The 24860-nt window shown below is 39.4% G+C and overlaps 1 protein-coding gene across 4 annotated transcripts in view; it reads right to left on the bottom strand.

Annotated features, from left to right (window-relative positions):
- The window catches only part of BARD1 (BRCA1 associated RING domain 1), an 88478-nt gene that overhangs the window by 8510 nt on the left and 55108 nt on the right, over positions 1-24860 (bottom strand). For all 4 annotated transcript variants that reach the window (XM_058705994.1, XM_058706004.1, XM_058706012.1 and 1 more), the window contains 3 exons: positions 19105-19213; positions 6055-6187; positions 5426-5518 (listed from right to left, as the gene is read on the bottom strand). In XM_058705994.1, coding sequence (XP_058561977.1) covers positions 5426-5518; positions 6055-6187; positions 19105-19213 — 335 coding nt within the window. The remainder of the gene's footprint in view (positions 1-5425; positions 5519-6054; positions 6188-19104; positions 19214-24860) is intronic.

Below are 24860 nucleotides of genomic sequence, written 5' to 3'. Positions count from 1 at the left end.
TGTAATTCTATATAAATACCAGTTAACAACTGGCTATTTCTGGCTACTTTTTAGGCCAGTATTCTAACTACAAACATATTTATATATAAAAACAGATTTCTTCATGGGGTAGTATGCTGAATTTATTTATTTTACTTAATGTATATTGAGAAGCAGGTCAAATTCTATCTTAAAAATGTATTACAGGCTGTATCATAAAATTTTCTTAGGCAAAATATGGGTATCAATTCTAAAACCCTGTATTATTCATAATATCAAAATAATTCCCTTTTTAGAGTTGTGGTTAAAGATCAAACTCAGTCTAATATCCAAAACCTCTTCTTAATAAAATAATTTAAAAATTCGTACTTGGTATTCTTTTTTAGTCATATATTTAAAGTTTATGTATGTAGGAATTTCCTCTTTGATTGGCAGGACAATCACCATAACAAAATGTCCTTGGTAGTCTAGAGAACAGGTGTAAAAGATCTGGCATGTTAGACTACAGAAATGTACACACAGGTTCTAACTTTCCTGATAAACACTGAAGCTCTTACCTATACAATTAATCTTTGGAAAGTTGAAAAAGAAGATATACTTTCTAATTGTTATTCAAATTTAAGAAGCTAAATTTCTTCCAGAGAGCATGGATTTCACTCAACCGACACACATTGTTTTCAAAAGTGTTACAAATAGGACTCTGCCTATTAATCCACCAGTTTTCTTTTGATTGTTCCTTTGCCTGTATGCTTTCACACATTTATCTAGGGTTAAAAGTGAAGATATAATTGTTTTATGCTTTTTTAAAATGTAAACAATCCTTTTTTATAATACTTCAAATGTAACCATTATCGTACAATAACATGATTTTTTTTCAGAAACTATCTTTAAACTTTTCTTAATTCTTTCATATTTATTCCCCCTATGTCCTGCTATTAGAAATAACAATGAAAATGTTATTTTCCGTATTTCTTCCGTATTTCTGGCTTAGGACAAATTCTCAGAAGTGGGGCTATTAGATCAAAAGATGTTCTTTCTTTTTTTTTTTTTTTTTTTTTTAATGTTTATTTATTTTTGAGAGACAGAGAGACAGAGCATGAATGAGGGAGGGGCAGACAGGGAGAGGAGGACACAAAAACCGAAGCAGGCTCCAGGCTCCGAGCTGTCAGCACAGAGAGCCCGGTGCGGGGCTCAAACTCACGAGCTGTGAGGTCATGACCTGAGCCGAAGTCAAAGGCTTACCTAACTGGACCACACAGGTGCCCCAAAAGATGTTACTTCTTTAAAAAAATAATCCTCAGAGCATTTTTGGTGAAGGATTTCTGTAAGCATGAAGTTGCCTATCAATCTTAGTTGTTTGGTATATTTACTTTTTGGTAATTAGCAAAGTTTAAATAGAACTGAACAGATTCTATTTTATTGAAGTGAATACAATTTGAAGAAACATTGTAATGGAAAAGTGTGAGTCTGTTAACCTGACTACGAGGTTAACCTGTATAACGATTGTCTTTTAGGCTCCATCGTCCTCAACTAAAACAAAAACAAAAGCAAAAACAAAGTACCCTATGTGGTGCCTCCTCACCTCACAGACGTCAGCCCAATGTAAAATGTTGGGCACGTTCCCCCAGCAATGCCCTCTGGTGCTAAGGAATTTCAAACCTTCTCCAGCAGCAACTGTATTTAAACTGAGATGAGAGTGGGCAAGAGAGAGAGATTACTAAAGAAAAGATGACAGCCATCTGCTCTCCTCTTCACACTGAGATGAGAAATGAAAAGGCAAAAGAAATTTTTTTTTTAAAGGTTAGGCTGGAGGAAATTTTGAAAGCAGGGTACTACAAGGACAGGTCAGTAAAAGAGGTTTCCCCCTTTTGAAGGCTAGGTTACATCTTTAGCACGCAGTTCCACCTTACTCACAGTCTAGAAGGGTGATAAAAATTACGTATTCATGCATCTTCTATTTTTTTCATTCTAGACATGTTTTAACAACCTTTGTACAATGATGGTTCTACGTTGCCTGTGAGGAACTGGCACCAGACCAGGGCGTAAGCCCTAAAATTTAATCTTAAGGAACTTTTCCTATCTCTATTTCCCATTTCTACGAAATAAAAACTACAAAACAGATGGCTGGTACAACAGTATCACTATGGCTTAATCTCAGAATCTTTGTTGGTATATGCATTAACTACGACACTGTAATATACTCTCACATATCACATGGAAAAAATAAGAGATGGACCAAGTAAGACAAAACATGGTTAAACAGAAAATATCCAATAATTAAATTTAGCAGTAATTCTTTAGTGTTCGTGTGTTTAAATTTGTTTAATTTGTTAAATGAGTCAATTATCCACAGAAAAAAGTTTAGATAAAATTTCCTCTTGACGACTCTTGGGTAGTTCAGTTGTTAAGCATCTGACTTCAGCTCAGGTCATGATCTCATGGTTCATGAGTTAGAGTCTCACATTGGGAGAGCTCAAGCCCTGTTTTGGGTAAGCTTGAGGCCTGCTTCAGGTGTACATGAGCCCTACTTCGGGTGAGCCCTGCTTGCTTTTTTCTTTCTCTTTCTTTCTCTTTCTCTTCTCTCCCTCCCGCCCTTGCGCCACTTCCCCTCAAAAAAAAAAAAAAAAAAAAAAAAATCCCACTTGAATCTTCTTGGTTTATGGAAAATCCCATAAAAAGATAATAGTGACATTTCTATATAGTTAAGCCAATAAAGATTTTGTCTACCAGCAAGCTAATGGATATCTTCAAACACAAGACCTAGTTTTAATAAGTCATAAATCTTTACAATTAATTTTGAAAGCTTTGGTCCACCTCATCTTTCTTCAATGTGGATGTTTTCAGACAGTTTTGAATAGACTTGAACATTTTTAAAAATCAAACTGACACGTCTGACACTAAGATCAATGTAGTGAGAAATAAAGACTAGAAGAGAAGGTATTTGCAGTTTCTCGCTTTCTGTTGATACACCCAGTGACTATTTACAGTAACTGTCTTAAAATCTGACCCTATTTCTCTTTGGATTCTGTGTTAGAAAGTACAAGCATATGAACTTCAATAAGAGATCCCATGCATCCCTTATCCTACAGAAGCACTGACACTGGAGTGTTATTCATGACTGAGAATCACCAAATGGCACACTACTGAGTCAGTTTGAGTCCATGGTGATTCTATAAAAATGACATGGCTAATGGGGCGCCTGGGTGGCTCAGTCGGTTGGGCGGTCGACTTCGGCTCAGGTCATGATCTAGCACTCCGTGAGTTCGAGCCCCGCGTCGGGCTCTGTGCCGACAGCTCAGAGCCTGGAGCCTGTTTCGGATTCTGTGTCTCCCTCTCTCTGACCCTCCCCCGTTCATGCTCTGTCTCTCTCTGTCTCAAAAATAAATAAATGTAAAAAAAAAAAAAAAAAAAAAAAAAAAAAAAAAAAAAGACATGGCTAAGCCATTAAACTGACAAAACTTCCATTTCTTAAAGGCAGATTTTATGGAAACCAAACACGTAGCCTGTATATTTAACCAGATGCAAGTTGAACATATTCACAAGAACTAGACTCAACTGGCAACGCCTTAACATTCAAAATTTCACACAACTTCTTCATTGTGAAGACCTTATTATTATGAAAACCCACTCCTTCTGATAACCACTGGCAAAATTTCTGCAGCAGGTTCAGTAAAACAGCATCTACCATCATGGAACCATTTTAAATCAATGTTTTAAAATGACTGAAGCCCAATAAAACTTGCCACAGATTTGAAAGGTAAAAAGAGGTTCAAAAATAAGAGTAAAGCAGAAATTTTTTTTCTATGTACGTAATAACCCAGTCCAATTGCTTATTATACTTCTTAAATTGGCCATGACCAGGAGAGACTAAAGGAGAGACTAGTAACAGGGACGAGAACAGATGAGTGGCAGTGCTAGTCGTAGCCTCAGCTGGGTCTGACCCCTGGGTGGACACGGGCATCGCAAGGAGAGTGGTGGCTGCCTTTAAAAAGGACATGAATACCAACTGCTAAAGGGAAACTGTTCTACAAACCAAATTAATTTCAAACTGAGATTAAATTAATAACACAATTAAGATATTGGTAAATCAAGCATTTCTATCATAAAATCTTCAAAGCACAAAGCCATAACATAAAGTTTCTTAAAGCTAATTCTAATCCATCATTCGCTTTTAACAAAGAAAGTTTCATCTAAAATACTATTCTTTTTTAACTTTTTAACCTGAAATAATTACAGATTCATAGGAGGATGCAGAGATGTCCCATGCGCCCTTCCTCCAGTGTCCAATGTTAACACCCCACACACTACAGAAGAATCTGACACTGATACAACCTATAGGGCTTATTCTGATTTCACGGTTATACACGCACTCAGCTACATGCGTGCACACGAGTGTGTGCAGATCTATACAATTTAATCACATGTGTAGCCCTGTGTGATGTACCCACCACCGGGGTCCAGACGCTCAGCTGCATCATCACAAGACTCCCTGGGCAACCTCTTTACAGCCATTATTCTTTTCTAAAAAATTAGTTAACACAAAAGGTATACACATTGTCCTACTTCAGCCATCATATCAAAAGTAGATACTTTAGCTACTGAAGAATAGGAAGTAACTCCATATGAGCTTTCTTTTTGTCTGAAGTCCTAAGTGAATCCAAGGTCAGGAAAAGCAAACAAGTGAGAGCAGGGGAGGTAGAAGGCAGCTCTGCAGGTGGTGGTGCTGGACCAACCAGAAGCAGGTAAGAGTTTGGATAATGTCTGGTGCAATCGCCCCAAATCAGGGAGTACAAGGCAGTCTAACTCCTAACAGCTTCTTAGAATATACTGGATCACTAAGAAAGCATACACAGTTTTTAGAAATCATAAGGCAAAAGCAACAAATTATTTCATGTCATGGTAGTATATTTAAAATGTGTTTAAGTTACATATATTGTTGGATTGCTGGAAGCTTAAAACCCATTTACTCTTTATTAAAATAGTTCCTATTGTGAAAAAGAAGACTTTAAAAAAGACTAAAAAATTCTGTGGACACTCATCAAGAACATCTAAACAATACCACCAACGTAGGAAGGAAGCTTTTTCAAACTGCAGCGACTAACCAGAGGTAAGAAAAATTAGCGTTAAGTTCCTTAAATAATTATTGGCAGTAGTACACCATAAAAAATGAAATTAATTGGGGTGCCTGGGTGGCTCAGTCAGTTGAGCATCCGACTTCAGCTCAGGTCATGATCTCACAGCTCGTGAGTTCGAGCCCCGCATCGGGCTCTGTGCTGACAGCTCAGAGCCTGGAGCCTGCTTCTGCTTCTGTGTCTCCCTCTCTCTCTGCCCCTAACCCACTCACATTCTGTCTCTCTCTCAAAAATAAACATTAAAAAAAAAATTTTTTTTAAATGAAATTAATCTACTCAATTCATTTTGTAGTTCTCCCAAATCTAATACTTACATTCAAATTTTAAGATCCAACATCCATTGAGAATCCCAAGCATACATTTCAGGGTACTTTGAACTGTATCTCCAGGAACAATGACATGAGTTACTAGAATACAAAAAAAAGAAGTAACAGAAACAAATATATACCAAAAAAAAGTCTTCAATGATTATAACTAGTCTGTGCTTCATAATCTGAATTTTCTTTAAAAGCAACCATTTGTATACTTAGATATAAGACTTATTAAACTAAGTATCACTCTCCATCCTGGCCAACAACATGAAAAACCAGATCATAAACCATGTATCTTAAAGCCACATTAACATATATTTTTCTTTTATTTTCAAATTGTAACTAAAGAATTAAAGTATTACATTGCACACAATTTATTTGTCATTAGCAAACACATAAGTTTGCCCTTCTGACACACTGTTCTGTCCTAAAATATGTGCAAAGCTTTAAACTTTACATTTCCTGACTAAATTAGGTCTGTAAAAACATTTTAGATTATAAGATTCAAAGTATACTGCCATTCCCCAATGATTAAAACATATAATTGATGAGGGGAATTCTACAAATAAAATAGGATTGCCTATTTAAAATTTTTTTCAGACAAAAATAAGTAAGTATATAAAAATCCTCACCTGTACTGTCGAATTCAGCACATTTTTTAGCCTTAAGAATCACTGCAAGTTCACTGAGCATTTTTTGCTGTTCTGAAGAAAGCCCACTGCCTATAAGCACGAGAGGTCCATCCCTACGCTGACCAGTGTTTGTCTATTAATGAAAGGGGAGATACCACAGTGTTAAAATCATTTAAAGACTAAAGAAACCTATTAACTTTCACTTGATAGAAGCTTGAATCTCAGTATTTATCTTCCTCTATCTAGTAATTCCCCATAATTTCCATCGAATTGTGGCTCAGAACCTAATGCTCAATGCATTTGAATAGTTAATTTATAGTCCTTCCTCCCCACCTCACCCCAGAATAATATGCTAAATAGTAATGTAAACGCAGGGCATCTTGTTTCCTTGATTCTAAACTGGATCTCTCCAGAATTTTATAACTTCATTCTGTCACCAGTAAGCCTTTCTTAAAAAAATTATTTATAATCTCTGCACCCAACGTGAGGCTCGAACTCACGACCCTGAGATCAAGAGTTGCATATTCTACCGACTAAGCCAGTGAGGAGTTCCACCTTCTTTTCTTAAGTAACCCAAAACACCCACTTAAAATTATTAATTCCCTATCTCCCCTCCACTAACTTATTCTACTAAAGTTAAACTTGGTTTGGTTTTTTGTTTTTATTTTTATTTAATTTTGAGAGAGTGTGTGCAAGCAGGGGAGGGGCACAGAGAGGGGGACAGAGAATCCAAAGCAGGCTCTGCACTGCAAGCATGAAGCCTGATGCCAGGCACAAACTCACAAACCATGAGATCATGACCTGGGCTGAAACCAAAAGTCAGGGGCTTAACCGACTAAGCCACCCAAGGCACCCCTGGTCTTTTCATTTTAAACTGAGATTATGTAAAAAAATCAAAGAACACTAGAGGCGCCTGGGTGGTTCAGTCAGTTAAGCGTCCAACTTCGGCTCAGGTCATGATCTCGCTGTTCGTGAGTTTGAGCCCCACGTCAGGCTCTGTATTGACAGCTCAGAGCCTGGAGTCTGCTTCAGAGTCTGTGTCTCTCCATTTCTCAGCCCCTTGCCTCCTCATGCTCTGTATCTCCCTGTCTCTCAATAATAATTAATGTTAAAAAAAAATAAATAAATAAATCAAAGAACACTAAAGCGTCTAACAACACTGAGCTCAAAAACAGAAAACAAATTCTTTTTTTTTTTTTTAATTTTTTTTAATGTTTATTTCTGAGAGAGAGAGAGACAGAGGATGAGTGGGGGAGGGGCAGACAGAGCGGGGGACACAATCCGAAGCAGGCTCCAGGCTCCAAGCTGTCAGCACAGAGCCCGCCGCGGGGCTCAAACTCACAGACCACGAGATCATGACCTGAGCCGAAGTTGGACGCTCAACCGACTGAGCCACCCAGGTGTCCCAAGAAAACAAATTCTTAACATCAAAACAGTTACCTATCAAAACCAAGACAATTAAAACAGACAAGAAAATACAGAAGATAGACCAGATCCACCAACAGTAATAACACAATGCAGCTATGAAAAAGAATTGCTCTAACAAAGACCAATATTTTCAGTTGTACAGAAAGTAGTAGAACTTCCAGGAGACAAAAACAACAAGTATAAAGAGAAAACACCAATGGATAGCATCAAGTGAAAGATTCAAAGAAACAATGAGCTAATGTCTTCAACAGCAGCCAAGAGAATTTAACAAATGGAATTGGAGTGAGAGTCAGCCAAAAGCTACCTGATAAAAGACAAGCAATGTCCCGGCAAAGAAGAAAACAAAAAGTAAATCAGCACTATTGTGTTAAAGAAAAAAAAGCCAAACACAGTACTGTAATTTTCAAATACAAGACAGAAGGCCCTCCGACGTGTGTGACTTTGTATGCATGGGATTTGGGGGTTCTCAAAAGCTCTGAAAAACAAAGTGAAACAGTATGGTCTGATCACCAGTGCAGTTCAACAACTAGATTAGAGAAAGTTAGTGTTTAAATATTCACATATCAATGTAGTGATAATTCATAGTCTGATGCCCTACCCTATAACACTAAGTTGTTACCTACATCTATAAACAGATTGATTCTAATCATTCATTCGCTCAAAATATATTCAATGAAATTCTGCCATGTATTAAGTAAGTACATACACAACATTTTAAAAAAATTTCTATGAAAGGTTTTTCTAATGGCGATATTCAGCACTTGAGTATTGAAACTTGAAAACTATTTGAAAACTGAAAGTTGATGTCCAGTTTCCTGGGGCGCCTGGGTGGCTCAGTCAGTTGGGCATCCAACTTCAGCTCAGTTCATGATCTCATGGTCTGTGGGTTCAAGCCCCGCATTGGGATCTGTGCTGACAGCTTGGAACCTAGAGCCTGCTTCGGATTCTGTGTCTCCCTCTCACTCTGCCCCTCCCCGACTCGCACTCTGTCCTCTCTCTCAAAATAAATAAACATTTTTTAAAAAATTGAAGAAAAAAAAAAAGTTCCATTTCCTAAGTGCACCTGGGTGGCTCAGTTGGTTAAACGTGTCACTCTTGATTTCTGCTCAGGTCATGATCTCATATTCATGAGACTGAGTCCCACATTGCTGAGCATGTAGGCTGCTTAAGAGTCTCTCTCCCTCTTGCTCTGCTTCTCCCTGACTCGCATACACATGCTCGCTCGCTCTCTTTCTCAAAAAAATGTTGTTTCCTGAATTATTCATCTGAGGTTCAAGTTGCAAAGGTCTGACTGGACATGCTATACACATCACACACATATTGACATCACATTTCTGTATATGTTATCTTTCCTATTCACTAAGTTATAAGGTGCTTTAACCATGTCTAACCTAAACACTGTAAACATTCCCTAAGATGAAAATAGTGTAGTGCACTCGATGGATCATTCAATTACTAAATAGTAAGAAATAGTGATTCAGTAATTGTCAGTTATACAAATATGTGCCATAAAAATAGCTCCAAATGGAACACATTACTTTCCAGTTTATGGAACTCCACTTCAGCTAAGTGAGTTCTCTGTACAAAATACAACAGTGAAAAGATATCAATTCTATATATATAGCATATGATACTATCTCCATCAGCCCGAGAAGAGCACCAAAGTGGGTCAAGCATTTTCCTATCATCGTTTGTAAGTCTGAACAAAAAATAGAAACCAACACTAATTTCTTATAGTTAAGGAATACTATTAACAACAACAACAACAACATAAAGCAAACAGCCACCAAAGCCACACATCTGTTGGGGGCAGGAGGTGTGGGTGAGGAGGCACGTGGTTTGAATAAGCAGAGGTTATTCACCATGAGGTTCAAAAGATGTTCAGAACACATCCAAGGGTTCAATACCCTGATTTTATAGATATTAGTTGCTATGTACATGGCATTAAACTCTTATGAAAATTTTTCTTAAATTCTTAATTAATGTTTATAAAAAATAGGGTTTGAAATTATGAAAAGAAAAAGGATAAAAATGCTACTCAAAAGGAGCATGGGCAGAGAAGTAACAAAATGAACACAGCAACAGTCTTTTAAGTCACTAGAGATAGCTTCTCAGATTTCAAACAATGCCTTCCAACAACCATGAAACAAAAATTCTAGATTGGAAGTAAAGACACTCAAACCCCACACACTTATCACCCAATTCCTTCCACATGATGCTCTTCCTGAAGCAGCTCCCAGGACTTGGAAATCACAAATCTGAAGGAATTCAGACTCAGCTACTAAGCACTTATCCTGGTTTTAGGAGCAAGCATGTATCAGGGAGGGCCCTCCAGTACTCTCTCATGCATTTAACATACATTTATTGAGAGCACCTACTATTTGCCAGACACTGTTCTCAGTACTGGGGTTGCTACATTAACAAAAGAGGCAAGTCCTTGACCTCATGCAGGTTATAGTCTAACTGGAAGGGAGGGTGGAAACCCAATAAAATAAAAATGTATTTTGTCAAATGATCAGTGGTAAGGGAAAATAAAGCAGGGTTGGGAGGATACGAAGCCCTGGGAGGCTGCTACTTGAGAAACAGTAGTACAGAACCCTCTCGGATAGGACGACACCCGAGTGGGATTTAAAGGGAGTGATGCAGAGTGCCACATCTATGTCCAGTTCCCTACAATTGTCCCTGTCAGAGAAAACAGCTGGTGCTGAGGACTTGAAATGGGAGCATGTTGGTGGATTCTAGAAACAGTGAGGCGGTGCAACGTGGCTGAAAAATGATGAGTGAAAGGGGGTCTGGCAGCAGCTGAGGGAAGACAGATTCCAGAAGGACACAACCCTTTCACCTTAGGACTTACCATATAACCATTCTCTTTTCCTTCACCAGAAATCTACCATGAAGATAGTAATAATGATACTGTGAGGCCATGTCCATGAGACATGCAGAAGGTACAGGCTTCTTACACTTTATAAAAACACAGCAGTAACTGGGTAGAACTGAGGGGGGGGGGGGGGTAAACAACTTCCTCTTCTCTGAGGACATCGCCATGTTCACACTCCAAGACCACCATAAAGGTATCTTTGTTTTTGACACATTTGATGTAATTCTTCTCCAGCTTTTCATAAAAGGAACACTGGCAAATGACAACTCAGTTATGCTATGTTCTGCCAGTAGAGTTCAAGTCCAAATGAATAAATACATGCCAATTTACACCTATTAAGTATGGTGGAACTGAATGAGTACTGACCTAAGATTTAAGAAATTCAAGTTCTCACTGATCCATTCAAAAAAACCCTACTTTCTTTCTTCCTTTTTTTTTAATGGCTCGTTAACCATGAGCAAATCATACTAGGTTTCAGCTTTCTTCTTTGTAAACTAGTAAATTTCTACTAGTAAAGTAGAAAGATTTCTACTTTCTCCTGCAGTTCATTATGAAAACCACCTTGGTGCACACTTGCAGGGCTGACGTCCAGGAGAAGGCAGGAGATAAACAGTTGTCAGAGCACAAAGGTAACTAGCCTGCGACAGCAGCTATGACCACATCTTTGACCTGAACTCATCCTTTTCTCTCCTCTTCCCCTATCTGAACAGCTGAGTGCACCCACCACACCCCTCTCTTGAAAAACCCTCTTCTTCTCTCCCTGCCCACATCACACCACCATTTCCCATCAGCGTTCTGTTTACCACACAGCCTCCTAACCAGGTTTTGGTCTTGGCCCACTCTCGGCTGTCCTCTGCGGTCCCAATACACTGAAAATGCACAAGAGTGCCCTGTTGCGGAGTAATGTCTCAACTCCTCCTGGGGGGAGACAAAGCCTTTTACATTCTGATCCCAACTTCACTCTTGACCTCTGGTTCTTCTCTGATAATATACCTTGTGCTCCTCTCACACTAACTAGTTTCTCAGATTTCAAAGATTCTTTTTTTTTTTTTAATTAATTAATTAATTTATTTATTTTTTAATATATGAAATTTACTGTCAAATTGGTTTCCATACAACACCCAGTGCTCATCCCAAAAGGTGCCCTCCTCAATACCCATCACCCACCCTGCCCTCCCTCCCACCCCCCATCAACCCTCAGTTTGTTCTCAGTTTTTAACAGTCTCTCATGCTTTGGCTCTCTCCCACTCTAACCTCTTTTTTTTTTTTTTTTTCCCTTCCCCTCCCCCATGGGTTTCTGTTACGTTTCTCAGGATCCACATAAGAGTGAAACCATATGGTATCTGTCTTTCTCTGTATGGCTTATTTCACTTAGCATCACACTCTCCAGTTCCATCCACGTTGCTACAAAAGGCCATATTTCATTCTTTCTCATTGCCACGTAGTATTCCATTGTGTATATAAACCACAATTTCTTTATCCATTCATCAGTTGATGGACATTTAGGCTCTTTCCATAATTTGGCGATTGTTGAGAGTGCTGCTATAAACATTGGGGTACAAGTGCCCCTATGCATCAGTACTCCTGTATCCCTTGGATAAATTCCTAGCAGTGCTATTGCTGGGTCATAGGGTAGGTCTATTTTTAATTTTCTGAGGAACCTCCACACTGCCTTCCAGAGCGGCTGCACCAATTTGCATTCCCACCAACAGTGCAAGAGGGTTCCCGTCTCTCCACATCCTCTCCAGCATCTATAGTCTCCTGATTTCTTCATTTTGGCCACTCTGACTGGCGTGAGGTGGTATCTGAGTGTGGTTTTGATTTGTATTTCCCTGATGAGGAGCGACGTTGAACATCTTTTCATGTGCCTGTTGGCCATCCGGATGTCTTCTTTAGACAAGTGTCTATTCATGTTTTCTGCCCATTTCTTCACTGGGTTATTTGTTTTTCGGGTGTGGAGTTTGATGAGCTCTTTATAGATTTTGGATACTAGCCCTTTGTCCGATGTGTCATTTGCAAATATCTTTTCCCATTCCGTTGGTTGCCTTTTAGTTTTGTTGGTTGTTTCCTTTGCTGTGCAGAAGCTTTTTATCTTCATAAGGTCCCAGTAATTCACTTTTGCTTTTAATTCCCTTGCCTTTGGGGATGTGCCGAGTAAGAGATTGCTACGGCTGAGGTCAGAGAGGTCTTTTCCTGCTTTCTCCTCTAAGGTTTTGATGGTTTCCTGTCTCACATTCAGGTCCTTTATCCATTTTGAGTTTATTTTTGTGAATGGTGTGAGAAAGTGGTCTAGTTTCAACCTTCTGCATGTTGCTGTCCAGTTCTCCCAGCACCATTTGTTAAAGAGACTGTCTTTTTTCCATTGGATGTTCTTTCCTGCTTTGTCAAAAATGAGTTGGCCATACGTTTGTGGGTCTAGTTCTGGGGTTTCTATTCGATTCCATTGGTCTATGTGTCTGTTTTTATGCCAATACCATGCTGTCTTGATGATGACAGCTTTGTAGTAGAGGCTAAAGTCTGGGATTGTGATGCCTCCTGCTTTGGTCTTCTTCTTCAAAATTACTTTGGCTATTCGGGGCCTTTTGTGGTTCCATATGAATTTTAGGATTGCTTGTTCTAGTTTCGAGAAGAATGCTGGTGCAATTTTGATTGGATTGCATTGAATGTGTAGATAGCTTTGGGTAGTATTGACATTTTGACAATATTTATTCTTCCAATCCATGAGCAGGGAATGTCTTTCCATTTCTTTATATCTTCTTCAATTACCTGCATAAGCTTTCTATAGTTTTCAGCATACAGATCTTTTACATCTTTGGTTAGATTTATTCCTAGGTATTTTATGCTTCTTGGTGCAATTGTGAATGGGATCAGTTTCTTTATTTGTCTTTCTGTTGCTTCATTGTTAGTGTATAAGAATGCAACTGATTTCTGTACATTGATTTTGTATCCGGCAACTTTGCTGAATTCATGTATCAGTTCTAGCAGACTTTTGGTGGAGTCTATCGGATTTTCCGTGTATAATATCATGTCATCTGCAAAAAGCGAAAGCTTGACTTCATCTTTGCCAATTTGGATGCCTTTGATTTCCTTTTGTTGTCTGATTGCTGATGCTAGAACTTCCAGCACTATATTAAACAGCAGCGGTGAGAGTGGGCATCCCTGTCGTGTTCCTGATCTCAGGGAAAAAGCTCTCAGTTTTTCCCCATTGAGGATGATGTTAGCTGTGGGCTTTTCATAAATGGCTTTTATGATCTTTAAGTATGTTCCTTCTATCCCGACTTTCTCAAGGGTTTTTATTAAGAAAGGGTGCTGGATTTTGTCAAAGGCCTTTTCTGCATCGATTGACAGGATCATATGGTTCTTCTCTTTTTTTTTGTTAATGTGATGTATCACGTTGATCGATTTGCGAATGTTGAACCAGCCCTGCATCCCAGGAATGAATCCCACTTGATCATGGTGAATAATTCTTTTTATATGCTGTTGAATTCGATTTGCTAGTATCTTATTGAGAATTTTTGCATCCATATTCATTGGGGAGATTGGCCTATAGTTCTCTTTTTTTACTGGGTCTCTGTCTGGTTTAGGAATCAAAGTAATACTGGCTTCATAGAATGAGTCTGGAAGTTTTCCTTCCCTTTCTATTTCTTGGAATAGCTTGAGAAGGATAGGTATTATCTCTGCTTTAAACGTCTGGTAGAACTCCCCTGGGAAGCCATCTGGTCCTGGACTCTTATTTGTTGGGAGATTTTTGATAACCGATTCAATTTCTTCGCTGGTTATGGGTCTGTTCAAGCTTTCTATTTCCTCCTGATTGAGTTTTGGAAGAGTGTGGGTGTTTAGGAATTTGTCCATTTCTTCCAGGTTGTCCAATTTGTTGGCATATAATTTTTCATAGTATTCCCTGATAATTGTTTGTATCTCTGAGGGATTGGTTGTAATAATTCCATTTTCATTCATGATTTTATCTATTTGGGTCATCTCCCTTTTCTTTTTGAGAAGCCTGGCTAGAGGTTTGTCAATTTTGTTTATTTTTTCAAAAAACCAACTCTTGGTTTCGTTGATCTGCTCTACAGTTTTTTTAGATTCTATATTGTTTATTTCTGCTCTGATCTTTATGATTTCTCTTCTTCTGCTGGGTTTAGGCTGCCTTTGCTGTTCTGCTTCTATTTCCTTTAGGTGTGCTGTTAGATTTTGTATTTGGGATTTTTCTTGTTTCTTGAGATAGGCCTGGATTGCAATGTATTTTCCTCTCAGGACTGCCTTCGCTGCATCCCAAAGCGTTTGGATTGTTGTATTTTCATTTTCGTTTGTTTCCATATATTTTTTAATTTCTTCTCTAATTGCCTGGTTGACCCACTCATTCGTTAGTAGGGTGTTCTTTAACCTCCATGCTTTTGGAGGTTTTCCAGACTTTTTCCTGTGGTTGATTTCAAGCTTCATGGCATTGTGGTCTGAAAGTATGCATGGTATAATTTCAATTCTTGTAAACTTATGAAGGGCTGTTTTGTGACCCAGTATATGATCTATCTTGGAGAATGTTCCATGTGCACTCGAGAAGAAAGTATATTCTGTTGCTTTGGGATGCAGAGTTCTAAATATATCTGTCAAGTCCATCTGATCCAATGTATCATTCAGGGCCCTTGTTTCTTTATTGACTGTGTGTCTAGATGATCTATCCATTTCTGTAAGTGGTGTGTTAAAGTCCCCTGCAATGACCACATTCTTATCAATAAGGTTGCTTATGTTTATGAGTAACTGTTTTATATATCTGGGGGCTCCGGTATTTGGCGCATAGACATTTATAATTGTTAGCTCTTCCTGATGGATAGACCCTGTAATTATTATATAATGCCCTTCTTCATCTCTTGTTACAGCCTTTAATTTAAAGTCTAGTTTGTCTGATATAAGTATGGCTACTCCAGCTTTCTTTTGGCTTCCAGTAGCATGATAAATAGTTCTCCATCCCCTCACTCTCAATCTAAAGGTGTCCTCAGATCTAAAATGAGTCTCTTGTAGACAGCAAATAGATGGGTCTTGTTTTTTTATCCATTCTGATACCCTATGTCTTTTGGTTGGCGCATTTAATCCATTTACATTCAGTGTTATTATAGAAAGATACGGGTTTAGAGTCATTGTGATGTCTGTATGTTTTATGCTTGTAGTGATGTCTCTGGTACTTTGTCTCACAGGATCCCCCTTAGGATCTCTTGTAGGGCTGGTTTCGTGGTGACAAATTCCTTCAGTTTTTGTTTGTTTGGGAAGACCTTTATCTCTCCTTCTATTCTAAATGACAGACTTGCTGGATAAAGGATTCTCGGCTGCATATTTTTTCTGTTTAGCACACTGAAGATATCGTGCCAAGCCTTTCTGGCCTGCCAAGTTTCAAAGGAGAGATCAGTCACGAGTCTTATAGGTCTCCCTTTATATGTGAGGGCACGTTTATCCCTTGCTGCTTTCAGAATTTTCTCTTTATCCTTGTATTTTGCCAGTTTCACTATGATATGTCGTGCAGAAGATCGATTCAAGTTACGTCTGAAGGGAGTTCTCTGTGCCTCTTGGATTTCAATGCCTTTTTCCTTCCCCAGTTCAGGGAAGTTCTCAGCTATAATTTCTTCAAGTACCCCTTCAGCACCTTTCCCTCTCTCTTCCTCCTCTGGGATACCAATTATGCATATATTATTTCTTTTTAGTGTATCACTTAGTTCTCTAATTTTCCCCTCATACTCCTGGAGTTTTTTATCTCTCTTTCTTTCAGCTTCCTCTTTCTCCATAACTTTATCTTCTAGTTCACCTATTCTCTCCTCTGCCTCTTCAATCCGAGCCGTCGTGGTTTCCATTTTGTTTTGCATTTCGTTTAAAGCGTTTTTCAGCTCCTCGTGACTGTTCCTTAGTCCCTTGATCTCTGTAGCAAGAGATTCTCTGCTGTCCTGTATACTGTTTTCAAGCCCAGCGATTAATTTTATGACTATTATTCTAAATTCACTTTCTGTTATATTATTTAAATCCTTTTTGATCAGTTCATTAGCTGTTGTTATTTCCTGGAGATTCTTCTGAGGGGAATTCTTCCGTTTGGTCATTTTGGATAGTCCCTGGAGCGGTGAGGACCTGCAGGGCACTTCCCCCGTGCTGTGGTGTATAACTGGAGTTGGTGGGCGGGGCCGCAGTCCGACCTGATGTCTGCCCCCAGCCCACCGCTGGGGCCACAGTCAGACTGGTGTGTGCCTTCTCTTCCCCTCTCCTAGGGGCGGGATTCACTGTGGGGTGGTGTGGCCCGTCTGGTCTACTTGCACACTGCCAGGCTTGTGGTGCTGGGGAGCTGGCGTATTAGCTGGGGTGGGTAGGCAAGGTGCACGGGGGCGGGAGGGGCAGGCTTAGCTCGCTTCTCCTTAGGTGATCCACTTCAGGAGGGGCCCTGTGGCAGCGGGAGGGAGTCAGATCCGCTGCCGGAGGTTTGGCTCCGCAGAAGCACAGAGTTGGGTGTTTGCGCGGAGCGAGCAAGTTCCCTGGCAGGAACTGGTTCTCTTTGGGATTTTGGCTGGGGGATGGGCAGGGGAGATGGCGCTGGCGAGCGCCTTTGTTCCCCGCCAAGCTGAGCTCTGCCGTCCGGGGGCTCAGCAGCTCTCCCTCCCTTTGTCCTCCAGCCTTCCCGCTTTCTGAGCAGAGCTGTTAACTTCTGACCTCTCAGACGCTAAGTCGCGCTTGCTGTCGGAACACAGTCCGTCCGGCCCCTCCGCTTTTGCCAGCCCGACTCGGGGGCTCTGCTTGGCCGGCGAGCCGCCCCTCCGCCCCGGCTCCCTCCCGCCAGTCCGTGGAGCGCGCACCGCCTCGCCGCCCTTCCTACCCTCTTCCGTGGGCCTCTCGTCTGCGCTTGGCTCCGTAGACTCCGTTCTGCTCTTCAAAGATTCTTTATGCTTCCTTGTCTATGAGTTCTGTTTCCTCAGATTTGGACTGCCATCCCCACTCTGTATACCTGACTGCAGTGCGGCAATGCTCACTTCCTCCACGCTAACAGAATCCCATTTTTCCAGATATCCACTCTTCAAGAACCTTCCCTGCCTCCAACCATGAAGTATGTCAACACGAACTGCATGACCAGTTCTGACCAGTAAGACATAAGGGGAAGTCCAGTGGAAGATTCTGGGGAGGGTTTTAGTCCTTCTTTTAATGGTGGATACAGTCACATGTGCAGTTGTGGCTATCACCCTATAACCACTGGAGGGAGATTGGCGAGGACAAAGCCACCACACTGAGGATGGCAAAGCAGAAAGACAAAGAATTTGGGTCTCTAGCGCAGCCATTTAATTGCTGAACTCACCAAAGAAAGCTATTCTAAATTGGGATCACCTTTATATAAAAGAATATACTGCCTTTAGGCATTTGAGTAAATATTTTGTTATCTGCAGCCAACAGCATTCTATTAGATACCTTGCTAAAACTTTTACCTTTAAAAGTTTACAAGCTTTCTTGTTACCTTCTCTGTGAAGCTCTTCTGATCCCTTCTGGAATCAGCTTCTTCCTTTTCTGTGGATCTCCTGTACATTTTCATGGCTTCTATTATAAATTCATTACAGTATGTAATGAACTCTTTTTATATCTATATTCACCATTAAACTGTAAATTCCTATAGAATAAGCATTCTTTCCACTTTCTCTAGCTTGTAGCTCTTTCCTGAACTATAGACTCACGTGCCTGTTCAAGATCTCCACTTGCTGCCTTAGAGACATAAAATTGGTCAAGAGAATTATTGATTTCCTTCCCCCACAGCAGGAAACGGCCCCACCATCTACTACCCCTTTGCTAGTCATATTAATTCTACTCTTTATCCACACTTCACATATAATCCATCAGAAAGTATGGTACCATTAACTCAAAAATAGACCCTCAACTTCATACTTCTCGTAATTTCCACTATTACCTTAATCCAGGAGGTCATGATAGCTCATCCTGTCACAATGAAACAGTCCTCAGTGATCTCCCTGCCTCCACTCTTGCCCCACCTCAGTCTCTTTATTACAAAGTAGCCAGAGTGAACTTCCTAAAACATAAACCAAATCATGTCATTCCCTTGCTTTAAATCCTTTCAGCGGTTTCCAGTACTCTTAGACACTGACTAGTCACCGTCAAGTAGGACCTTCTCTCTAACCTTCAAATATGCCACACTCATCCACTAAGGGACCCTATACACTTGCTTGGAACACCTGTCCTCCAGATGTTCACCTGGATACCTCCTCCTCCTCATTCAGGTTTCAAATCAAACATCAGTTCTCTAAAGGCCCTCCAATGACTCCAGCTAATGCAGTGCCTTTTCTGGAGCCCTCAAGCTCCACTCAATTATACTCTACAAAATCTTCAAACCACACAATTTAAGTTCCTGAAATTATTTCATTTACATTAGTTTACATATTTACAGAGTGTCTCTGTAAGAGACATCTGTCTTACAGACATCTCTGTCTTACAGACATCTATATTAGAATGTGAGTTCCTTGAGAATAAGAGTTCTATCTGTCACACTGATTGCAGTATGAATGCTCCCTAAAATATATATGGGAGTCAATAAATATTTGTTGATGGATTTATTCTGATTATAATAGTCTTTGAACTCACAGTAGCTAATACAAAGAAAATGTTCAATAATTTTTTGGTGATTGAAAGCAATTTGCTAACTGGAAGTTTATGTATTATGTTCCTTTCATAATCAATTTCAATAAAAGACCTAAATTTCCCAAAGCCTAATCCATACTTACTACTGAGCAATGGCGAGTTGATGATGATTCATTCTCCTCTGGTAGCAGCAATAGTGACTTCATATTTTCACCGTCTGCATAATCCACAGGCCGCAAACCAAATATGTTACTGGTAAAATAAGTGCAGATGGGTTTAAGTAAATAGAATGTGTGACTTGATATTTAACTAAATGGATGCACCAGGGGATGAATTTTTTCAACTTCCTTAATAATACACAACTTTTATACTAGAATAAATGACTCAGAATTCATACAAAGCATAAGAATCAAGTATCACAAGCTGTTGAATTCAATGGAAAAAAACATGTGAAATTTCAATTTGATATCAGACCATTCTAGGGAGTATTTTTAATTGGATATATTGTTACTTACACATGAATTTTTTCACAACTCTGTATTCTTCTGTATTCATATTCACATTTTTAATATAGCTTTCTAATCATTAATCACCAAGGGTAGGATGCTTTCAAATGCAAATAAAAATAATTTACCATACTTATTATAGTCTCTGTATTCTATGTCAACAAAATACAGAAATTAGATAAATACACAGGACAAGCATTCAGATCCACTAGAAAGAAAACCGTGCCACATGACAAACAAATGAATAAAGTAGTGGACAGGGCACTTTTAAAATTAATTTTAATATGTATGTACATTATATAGTAATCACAGCCATCAAGAGAACCAACTGTGGTTTAGGGAATAAGTTGATGCAGACTTCTCAGCATGTGCTAATTCATAAGTCACTGAATATTACACTGGAAGGGAATTCAGAGACCTGTAGAAATCTGTTATTTCATAGATAAGAAAACAAAAAGGTTCCAATGACTTAACTAAGGTTGTGTTTTTCCTTGTTTATTCCAATAATATTCAATACTGCCCATCATTCGTTTTTTAATTATATAAGTAAATTGGTAAAACTGTACAACTTTTGTCTACTATTCCACTTCCTTACACATGGTTTCAAAATAATTTTAATATATTGTATTATGGTAAAAAGTTTTCTAAAATGATAGAGTTAAGATGGCGGAGAAGTAGAGGGGACCCTGGGCTTTCCTTGCCCCTCAAACACAGCTGCTTTGAAGTCAGAGTACTTGGAACACCCAGGAAATTGATCTGCAGAGTGGCAGAAGGACCTTCACAGCTGTAGGGAGACAGCTTGGCAAGTACGAGGTGCATGGATGTGAATCAGCAGAGAGAAAAACAGCTTAGCTGTGGAGGAAAAAGGAACCTTTCCATGAAGAAGACAGAACAGAGAGGTGTTGAGATAGTGCAGCATTGAAACAGCACAAGAAGAAAACCTCCCTGGACCATGGACGGGGGAACGAGAAGTACTGAGGTCTCAGTTCTTTTTTGCAAACAGCTGATGGAGCTCAAACTCTGACGTGGAAGTGCACAATTCTCTTTGGAGCAGAACTGTGGAGCATGCTCCTGGAGAGAAGGGACGAGGTCCTGGAGTGCATAGTGTCGTGTAGTGATCTCTGGGATACACTGGGAGGGAACAGTCCCCTTCCTGGAGTACTTTTGGAAGGGGGTTTACTGCCTCCCTAAGGACAAAAGACCTTGCAGGTGCCAGCCAAGGGCCTTTCTTCAGCAGAGAGGGTCTGCTCTGGAGGAGGAAGGGAGTGAGTCTGAGTGATGCCGGGTCCTTTAAGACTTTGGGTTTTGAATCCCAGCTGTGCGCCAAAGAAAAAACACAGGAGAGTTATGATGCAGGGCAATCTGACTGCCCTAGCTATTCTGGGAGGAAACAATCAACAAAACTAAAAGGCAACCGATGGAATGGAAGAAGATATTTGCTAATGACATATCAGATAAAGGGTTAGTATCCAAAATCTATAAAGAACTTATCAAATTCAACACTCAAAAAACAAATAATCCAGTGAAGAAATGGCCAGATGACACGAACAGACATTTTTCCAAAGAAGATATTCGGATGACTGACAAACACATGTAAAGATGCTCAACGTCACTCATCATCAGAGAAATACAAATTAAAACCACAATGAGATACCATCTCACACCTATCAGAATGGCTGAAATAACTCAGGAAACAGATGTTGGCAAGGGTGTGGAGAAAGGGGAACCCTCTTGCACTGCTGGTGGGAAAGCAAACTGGTGCAGCAGCTCTAGAAAACAGTATGGAGGTTCCTCAAAGAATTAAAAATAGAACTATCCTATGGCCCAGCAATTGCACTAGTAGGTATTTATCCAAAGGATACAAAAATGCTGATTTGAACGGGCACATGCACCCCAATGTTTACAGCAGTGCTATCAATAGCCAAATTATGGAAAGAGCCCAAATGTTCATTGACTGATAAATGGATAAAGAAGATGTGGAATATATACACAATGGAATACTACTCAGTGATCAAAAAGAATGAAATCTTGGGGTGCCAGGGTGGCTCAGTCAGTTAAGTGTCTGACTTTGGCTCAGGTCATGATCTCGCGGTTCATGAGTTCAAGGCCCACATCAGGCTCTGGGCTGATGGCTCAGAGCCTGAAATCTGCTTCAGATTCTGTCTCTCCCTCTCTCTCTGCTCCTCCCTCACTAATGCACTGCCTCTCTCTCTCCCTCTCTCTCTCTCTCTCTCTCTCTCTCTCTCTCTCAAAAATAAATTAAAAACAAAAAACGTTAACAAAAAAGAATGAAATTTTGCCATTTGCAACAACATGGATCGAACTAGAGTGTATTATGCTATGCAAAGTAAGTCAGTGAGAGAAAGGTAAATATTATATGATTTCATTCATATGTGGAATTCAAGATACATAACAGATGAACATAGGGGAAGGGAAGGAAAATCAAGATAAAAACGGAAAGGGAAGCAAACCATACGAAACTTAAATACAGAGAACAAATTGAGGGGAGGTGGGTGGGGGGGGATGGGCTAAATGGGTGATTGGCATTAAGGAGGGCACTTGTTGGGATGAGCACTGGGTGGTATATGGAAGTGATGAATCACTGGGCTCTATTCCTGAAACCCACAAACACTGCATGTTAACTAACTTGAATTTAAAATAAATAAATTTTTAAAAATAAATGAAAAAAAAGTAATATGCCAACATAAAAAAAAGTTTTTTTTTAAAAAAAATTAATATTTATTTTTGAGAGACAGAGAGAGACAGAGCACAAGTGGGAGAGGGGCAAAGAGAGAGACACACACAGAATCCGAAGCAGGCTCCAGGCTCTGAGCTGTCAGCACAGAGCCCGACACAGGGCTTGAACCCACGAACTGTGAGATCATGACCTGAGCCGAAGCTGGACACCCAACTGACTGGGCCACCCAGGAGCCCCCCAGAAAAGTGTCCTAAAATGAGCATTTCTTTTATAAGACTTCATAGTTTTTAAGATTATGGTATGTCCATGTAATGGCCGTTAAAGTGAGCCATGAAAATGCAATGTGTTCAACTAGATATAAAATGGCGAACATGGTACAATACCAGCTTTTAAAATTGCACTGAATGTATAGAGAAAGATCTGGAAGGAAACAGAGTGGAAGGAAGAGGGAGGAGGAAGCTGTCAACTCAGATGCTGCATGAAGGGCACATAAATGAGGGACAAAAGCACCAGTTTGGAGACAAGGTCATTAATGACCATGGGGAAAGATGTTTTGATGGCATAGCAGGAAAAGAAAGCTAGTGATCAAGAAAAGAAATGAACCACAGCAAACATTTCTCTAATCACTGTTACTTATCACTATCAGGTTCAGTCACTCTTTCTTTTTGGATTAGCACTAGTAAATATCGATAAATTTGTACTCTCAGATTTCCCTTTAGGCCTAGGTTCAATAACTTGTAACCTTCCTCTGACAACAGTCTTTCTCTACAAGAACTGCATTGTGTTTTGGCTCTTTGATTTACAACAAAGTGACAAGTCATTGTGCTACATTTGGGGTCTTTCCAAATTCCCATACACTTAGAGCAATCTCAGTTTATTTCAAAAGGCAACTAATTTCATCCACTATACTTGATACTTCTCAGTTTCATTCTCTTAAAATACTGTGCTCACATACCAAATAAACAATCTCCTCACACATATATTCTGTAAGTATGACAATCAAAAAACAGAAATCTGAGATAATGAATCCATTATTCTGGGTCTTAAACCACCAAGTGCAAAAATGAATAAACAACAAAAAAACCACGTCACACTATAGGCCATCAAAAAAATCACTGTACACAAAAAGACTTTTTTAACAAAACAACTGAAAATTTCACACTTCACAGACATAAAAGGTAAGAGCCCAATCAAGTGTACTTTAATAAGTAGTAACTATAGCATAGTTGTTTTTACACAGGTATGAATAAAAGTCCGTTACGGCAACACAGAATAATATTAATGAAAGTACTTCTCAAAGCACCACCATCAGCTTGTGGGCTTCAAACAAAAAGTAACCAGTAAAACAATTGTCTGCACAAGTAAGATACTTGTACTGAAGTTTTCCTTCATAAATGACAGGCAGGATTCTAATTTACATTTAGAGTCCTTACTACACAAAGCTTACTATCTCATATGGTCTTTAAACATGTACTTGGATTATGGACAGCTTCTGCTTATACACAGTTCACTAAACCCTGAGCCCTCCTGTATTGCTAATGAACTGGAGAATGGCACATACAAATGCTACAGATTGAAAGATAATCAGTTAAGCCTCAGTCCTGCATCACAGGAGACAGAGCCTATTAAATCCTGTCATGTTTCGCCTTTGTCGTGGACTACTGAAATCTGAAATTAGAGACAAGTTTTTATACGGCACCTTCAAAAAACCAGAGCAAGAGGAGACAGCATAGGTAAGATTTCTCCTTTATCACATGGGTACGAGAAAGTCACACCTTTTTCCCCATAATGATATATTTGAATGGACTAACATTTTCTTTACAGACTTAGTGTAAAAAAATCAGTTTAAAATGTACATAATTGCAGGGCACCTAGGTGGCTCAGTCGGTTAAGCATCCATCCAACTCTTGGTTTCAGCTCAGGCAGTGATCTCATGGTTTGGGAGATCAAGCCCTAAGTTGGGCTATGTGCTGACAGCGCAGAGCCTGCTTGGGATTCTCTCTCTCCCTGTCTCTCTCTTCCCCTACTTTGCTCGCACTATCTCAAAAAAGAACAAACATTAAAGAAAACAAACAAATAAATAAATAAATAAATAAATATAATTTGAAAAAAAGGTAATACTTGAAGAAAAGTGACATGTCACACGTACAGGAGACTATCACTGTGACTGATTATTAATTGAATACAGAATAACTCTCCTCACTAGGATTCTTTTTGATCACTAAGACTGATGAGAAGTAAATTCTTACTAAAGAGTTGAACTGCTGTGTTTAACTATTCAGCTTCACCCCAAAGGCAACAGTTCAGGTCACAGCATTAACTCTTTCATGTCCTTTCTGTCCAAGAATATGGTGGAAACTGCCCACGACTATTCCCAAGAGAAGTCTCACCACTTTTAAAGGGGGAGAAGGAGAGATGGGCAAATTTAGACTTCCATTTGCATTACACAGATCATTCAGTCCCAGATACTCATGCAAAAAGGCATTTTTACTAATACTAAACCTATCACGCATGACAGGCTACCAAGACAGTCCATGAATGAAATCCTTTATGAATCCTATAAAATTACAAACACATAGATTTTAATTTTTCAAGTCACTTGGCTTGCTGTGAAGCAGGAAACAGCACAGAAATTCAAAAGAGCAACATTTATTTTTTAAGCTGTAAAACATAAATTATCTGTTATAGGAGATTA

This window comes from Neofelis nebulosa, chromosome 2 (genome assembly GCF_028018385.1).
Source record: "Neofelis nebulosa isolate mNeoNeb1 chromosome 2, mNeoNeb1.pri, whole genome shotgun sequence".
Lineage (NCBI taxonomy): Eukaryota > Metazoa > Chordata > Mammalia > Carnivora > Felidae > Neofelis > Neofelis nebulosa.
This window is presented reverse-complemented; position numbering and strand designations above follow the sequence as displayed.